Source organism: Crocuta crocuta, unplaced genomic scaffold, assembly GCF_008692635.1.
Source record: "Crocuta crocuta isolate KB4526 unplaced genomic scaffold, BGI_CrCroc_1.0 scaffold692, whole genome shotgun sequence".
In the NCBI taxonomy this organism is placed as follows: Eukaryota; Metazoa; Chordata; class Mammalia; order Carnivora; family Hyaenidae; genus Crocuta; species Crocuta crocuta.
The window spans coordinates 288,662-294,613 of record NW_027532877.1 but is presented as its reverse complement, the minus strand read 5'-3'; the positions used below and the strand labels follow the sequence as shown (position 1 = coordinate 294,613).

At 63.0% G+C, this 5,952-nt stretch overlaps 1 protein-coding gene across 1 annotated transcript in view; it reads left to right on the top strand.

Annotated features, from left to right (window-relative positions):
- Positions 1-4,998, top strand: part of RBM19 (RNA binding motif protein 19) — a 130,096-nt gene extending 125,098 nt beyond the window's left edge. The window contains exon 30 of the mRNA XM_077745635.1: positions 4,639-4,998. Within this exon, the coding sequence (XP_077601761.1) occupies positions 4,639-4,650 (12 nt within the window). The 3' untranslated portion in view covers positions 4,651-4,998. The remainder of the gene's footprint in view (positions 1-4,638) is intronic.
- The last annotated feature ends 954 nt before the right edge of the window (positions 4,999-5,952 follow it).

The following is a 5,952-nucleotide window of genomic DNA, read 5'->3' as shown; positions in this document are numbered from 1 at the left end:
GGTGCTGTCCCCGGCTGGGGGCCGCCACTGCGTGTCAGGGCTGCTCAGGTCCCCGCCATCCCTCAAGGCAGAGAGTCACGTGACAGCCGGCTGAGGTTTCAGATGGACCCACTCATGAATATCAATCAGGCCTGGTAATTCACAGTAAGTGGGATCCAGATTGACTAATAAGGAAGGCTTTCACCCCAAACTGGGCCCAGGGAAGGAGAGTGGCATTGGCGTGCGGCGGCAGGCAGGTGCGGGCATGATGTGACTAGAATTGGAAAGGCTGACGGCGGAGCTGCAGGCAGCAGGGTGGCCCGTGGCCACTGGCTGTCTCCAGAGGGGCCACCAGACAGCCCGGGGAGCCAGCGTCCCTCAGGCGGAAGCCAGCACCCCTGGGAGCGGGGAGCAGGCTCTAGGGGAGGGGGCAGGGGAGAGGCGAGGCGGCCTTCCAGGGATGTGGGAGCCCACCTCCTGAGGTCAGGGAGTCAGGGTTAAAGACAGCGGTGGGAACAGGCGGAACGGGGGCGTGAGATCAGCTCTGCTCTCACAAGCTCTGTGCCCTTGGGACCGAGTCACCGGGCTTTCCCGTGCCTCAGCCTCCTTCAGATGGGATGAGAACCCCCACCTCAGAGGATGCACTGCAGCGGGGATCCATACCCTGAAAGGGACGCGTACAGCCCCCCACACACCACGGGCATCGGGCGAGGGTCACCTCCCTCCCCGCCCCCGCTCTAGTTTTACCCACCATCCTGACAAGTGACCGTCCTCACCACTGCCCGAAGCACAGATGACTGGTTTACCCCCCTCCCCCACGCCCTACCAGGCGGGCGCCATTTCTGCTGAAACTCAGAGAGGTTAGGTGCTCTGCCCGACACCACACAGCCGTGCGGTCGGGCCGGACGTGCATGCAGTGCTCACCTCCGGGCTGTGTGCCACGCAGCCTGCCTGCCCTGTGTCCGTTGACTGTCATCTTTCGAACGCAGAGACGCAGCCCTGCGCGGACAGCAGAAGGTGCTCAACCGGCTCCTGCTGTCCCTGCCCCTCTCGCGCCCGGGGACCGGGCTTGCCGGGCCTGGTGTGCCGCCTGAGTCCCAGCAGGACCCGTGCTCGGTCTCCAGGGAGCTTCCCGTTGGGGACCACGGTCGGATTTCCCGAGCCCACGTTGCAGGCCCCGGGCACATCCTTCATAGATTCCCAGGCTCCGCTCGGAGTCCTGAAGTCAGGCGTCCTTCTTTGAGAGTCAAGTTCGAGGCCCCGGGGATTCCGTGATAAAAAAGCTGAATGATCAGTTACCGCAGCCCAGCGACCCCTGCACCCTGCTCTCCCCACCCCCACCCTGCATTCTGCAGTTGAGGAAATGGAGGCCTAGGGCTGTGCCCGGACCCTCCCCCTTCCCCACGTCACCCAGCTCGGAGGAAAGAAGCTGACATTTTGCTCATTCACAAGCCCGAGCACCCTCGCTGGGCCAGGCCCTGGACTCGTGGGGAGGAGGGTGGAGCGGCCGCTGCAGGCAGAGCCCATGGACCAGACGGCTCCGCCAGGGCGGACAGAGCACTGACATGACATGCATGTTTGTCGTCCTGGGAGCAGGCAGGTTAGCGGCGTTGCCCTGGCGTCTGAGGGGACGCGGGCATGTGGCCGGACAGGACAGCCGTGGGCACGTGGCCCTGCGGTTCTTGAGAAGTCAGCCCCGGCCTTCGGAGGCGGCGCCCCCCACCGGCTGGTCGCCCAGCATTGGCCGGGACGTGCCCTCCGTGCCCTCCAGGCACCCTCCCCACCACACAGCCTCCTTCATGGACAACAGACGCGTGGCTTAAAAGCCACGACCTCTGTGACCCAGGGAGGTGTGGAGGTCGTGTGCCTTCACCGCAAACAAGCCCACAGCGCCTGCGGCCCGTGTGCAGTATGTCAGGCAGACAGGTCGCTGGCAGTGGAGCAAGGTGAGGACTCTGGAAACGGAGGGGAGCACCTTGACGTGGGCTCAGGGACGGCTGCTGACCGGGTGACCCTCATGGTACTCCCGGTGTCACTGGGCTCCTGTGAGCATGCGCTGAGATGACACCTGCTGGGAGGGGGATCCGCCCGGCGCCTCGCATGTAGTAAGTGCTCAGTAAACAACAGCCACGGTGCTGGTGGGATTGCTCCTGGTGTCCTCGGTTCTTCGGGAGAATCACAGGCCCCCATCTGAGCACATGGCCTGGTGACGCTCCCGAGGGGCTGTGGGGAATGGATGAGCGGCCGTTTGTGTCCCAAGGACCCGGCCGCGCCCTTGTGATGCAGGGGGGCCCCGCGTGGACCCGGCGGGCATCTGCCTTCCCCTGCGCCCAGTGTGGGGGGCAGTGGTGAGGGGGGCCAGCGCGGCCCACCGCCTCCCCCAGGCACCGCCGAGTTTCTCATTTTCCCCTTGAGCGGTTTCACCTGCAGCGAAGGCTGGCTGGCTGGAGCCCTGGGCCCGGGAGGGGGCGGGAAGGGGACCCAGCACCGTGCCCTTCCCCCACCCACGACCAAGCCCCAGAAGGAGCTGGAGGGAGAAAGTGATTTGTAAATACGAGCCCCGGACCTGGTGTGAGCCTTCAGCAAGTACGTAAATACATGCCCGGCATCTAGATCCCGCCTCGGACGTTTGCAAACCGGGCGGCAAGCTGCACGAAGACACCCATTCTAGCTCCCTATCTTTGGAAGCGGAGGTTTGCCTTCCGTTCCTCTGCCTAGAATGAGGGTCGGCTGCTTTCGCTGTATAGGATCCTCACTCTCACGTGGGATTCTCTCATGTGGGCCCCTGGAGTCCCGGAGTCTTTCTTTGGTGGGACTGTTAGTTTAGAAATGCTTCTGTGGGGGACTTGCCCTGAGCTGGCTCTCAGTACTAACGGCCCTGCCTAGCCGTGTGTGCGAGGCTTGTGTACCCCTTTTCCAGGTGCAGAAACTGAGGCTCAGCGAGGTGTGGTGGCTTGCCCATGCCTACACGATCCAGATGCAGCAGACTGAGGCTTCGGGGCCCAGGTCTGATCCCAAAGCCCACGCTTTCTGACGGCCCCTCGCTGCCCATGCTCTCGGAAGCATATCTAGTCCGGCTCCAGGCAGCCACCAGCCCGCCTGGCGCCTCGCTCTGATTCAGTGCAGGCAGGAGAATGTGGCCCTCTGGCAGCCAGAGGCCCTGCTCCATGGCCAGGGGCCACGGGCATTTCCGTGGCTTTCGCTCCCCGTTAGGACTCTGGGGTCAGACCTACGGAGCGGCCTTCCAGGCCGGGCCTCCCGGACTCCTGCGTCGCGGGGCCTCAGAGCATCCAAGGCTCTCCCCCGCCCACCGCTGTCCGACTGGCCCCCCCGGGGTCACTCCCCCCGGCCTCGGGGGCCGTCCTTACAAGTCCTCTGTCGTTACCACCTGGTTCCTCCTCAGACGTGACCCCACACCGTGTGACCCTCCCACTGGACACAAAACCGCGTCCCCAACACACTTTATCCCCCAACCCCGTTCCGTTTTCTTCCGAGCATCCACCACGCTCCGACATACGTGCTGTTCGTTTGTTGTCTGTTCCTCCTGCCCCCCTCACCCCCGCTAGAAAGTTCCAGGAGGGCAGGTGTGTGGTGGGTCACTGCTTGAGTCCTCGGAGCCCAGCCCAGCCCCAGGGGCGAGGGCACGTCGACCCTGAGCGAGTGACTCTGTCAGGTCAGTAGTGCATCTCCTCGTTTGGTCAGAATGCCCTTTCCAGGTGGGTCATGTGTCCCCTTTCACAGAGGAGAAAACTGAGGCCCCAGCCGGGGCTGGGGGTCCCCACCCTGCCCCAGCGCACAGAGCCACCGTCTCGCCCTCCAGAGGCTCTGGCCACAGGACATTTTCTCCGCCTCGAAGGAGGGACGTCTGAGAAGGACAAAGGGGAATAAAATGAAACGAGAGCTCGGAAGGTTGGGTCAGTGGGTGCGGCCCGAGCCCCCCGCGGGGTGGCGGCCGCCGTCTGCGCCCGGGCGGCCGCGGGGTCTGGGGGTTTGCTGGGCAGACGGCCGGCCCACGGCTCGGCTCGCCTTAGTTAGAATGCAGCCGTTAGATCCTGCCTGCTCTCTGATGGCTCCAAGTGATTGACACTTACAAATTACCCAGCCGAAAGTGTCGAGTCTTTGACCCCTGAGTAACATCTTTGGCAAGCCTGAGATTTGCCAGCATTTTGTCATCTAATTACTACAAATCCCTTGAAAATTCACTGGCTGGTGAATTTTTAATGCGGGGCAATTTCAATGTGATGCATTGCCCAGATGGGTTCTTGCATTTCTCACCCCTCTCTCTCCCCCTCTCTTCCCTCCTCTCCCCTTCTCCCCCTGCCTCCCTTCCCTCTCCGCGCAACTTTGCTAACCTCACAAACTTTTGGACGAGCCGGGGCAGGAGCCCAGCCCGAGCGTGCCGTCCCCGTTCCGTTCCCTGGAAGAGTGCGCGCGGGCTGGTCCCTGGAAGGAAGGTCTTCCTTCTCCCCACCCCCCGCCTGGGACGACAGGCCGGGCCACACAAACGAACCAGCATCCTTCAAGATGCACCTCGCGGGCGGGCGCTTTTCCCCAGGCAACAGGGCTGGTGGGTGTTGGCGAGGCTGGGGACGTTCACGCGGAGTCTTGGGCAAAGCAGGTGTCTCACCACATTATTTATTTTTTAACCTCGTTCTTTAGATCGTCGGATGATGGCACTCACCAAGGCAGGGAGGAAGTGGCTGCCTTTTCCGGAGCAGAGGAGAGACCGTGCCTTCCGCTCGCCACACCCGGACGGACTCTCTGTCCGAGCTCCACACGGACCTGCCGGTGCCACAGGACGAACCCGGAAGGGCAACGCACAGGAAGCCGGGACCCGGGGCCTGTTCCCACAGAAGCACAACCGTCTTCCAACCCACGAGCGAGAGCGAGAAATCCGGCTCCTTCCTGCACGGTTTTCAAAGACTTCTTACTCCTTTTCTTCCTTCACCTTTTATATGTATATTGGATTCCTATTGCTAAATGCAAAAACAAGGTGCCTTTTGAACTTTGTCCCCAGAAGGACCCTCTGTGTGGACGTTTTCCTCGTTGACAACTGGGAGGGCGAGAGCCGTGGCCACAGCCGTGTTCTCGCTGTTGACCTCGTAAGAGATAAGTCCCTTCCAGCCACGTCCGCCAGCCCCTCTCCACCCCTCCTCCCTTCCCCCTATTCAGGGAAACGAGGGTTTGCGTTTCAGCCGCGTCTCCGCTTACATATGTACACGGCTGATAAAATATTCCGCTTCACCCCTTCTCCCCGTGGGACCCACTGTCTTACGGGAAAAGGGTTTGTATGACAGCGACCGCGACAGCCTGTGCGTCGCCTGGAAACCGCGGCGGGGGCCGGACCGCTCTCTCCGGCTCGCCATTATTCAGATTCCCTCTCCGGGTTCTGATCACAGCATCGCTGGGGAGGAGAAGCCTGACCTCCTCGGCAGGTTCTGGCCGCAGCCCAGACAGCGGCCCCCCCCTTCCCTGCCTGAGGTTCCCCCTGTTTGCGGCCTGGCCTCCCCCCTCCCGCGTCCGCCACCTGGGTCGGCCCACGCGTGCAGGGTGGGCTCTGCCCCCCGCGGGGCGGCCCGGCTGTGGGTGCTCCGCGCGTGAGCTCACCCTCCCTGGCACTCCTGCGGAAGCTGGGGGCCAGGCTGAATGTGGGTGGGGGAGGGTCTCAAAGCAGCAGCCTTGGCTGGATGGACGGACCCCCACAGTCCGAGAAAGGACTGGGCCCCTGGAGGGGGAGGGGATGTCACGGCCGCTGGAGGTTGTCCAGGCGGGAGGGAGGGAAGAACGGGCCGGGGCTCTACCCGGAGGGCTCTGGAAGCACTGGGACACTGATTCCCACCCGCTTGGTGGTCTTGTGTCTGCCTCCGAGAGTCCCTGGTGCTCTCAGATCCAGAATGTTCCAGAGGCAGAAGGCAAGAGGAAGGTGTCCCTAGGCATCTTCCCAACCCCCTTTTACGAAACACAGCAGCTTGC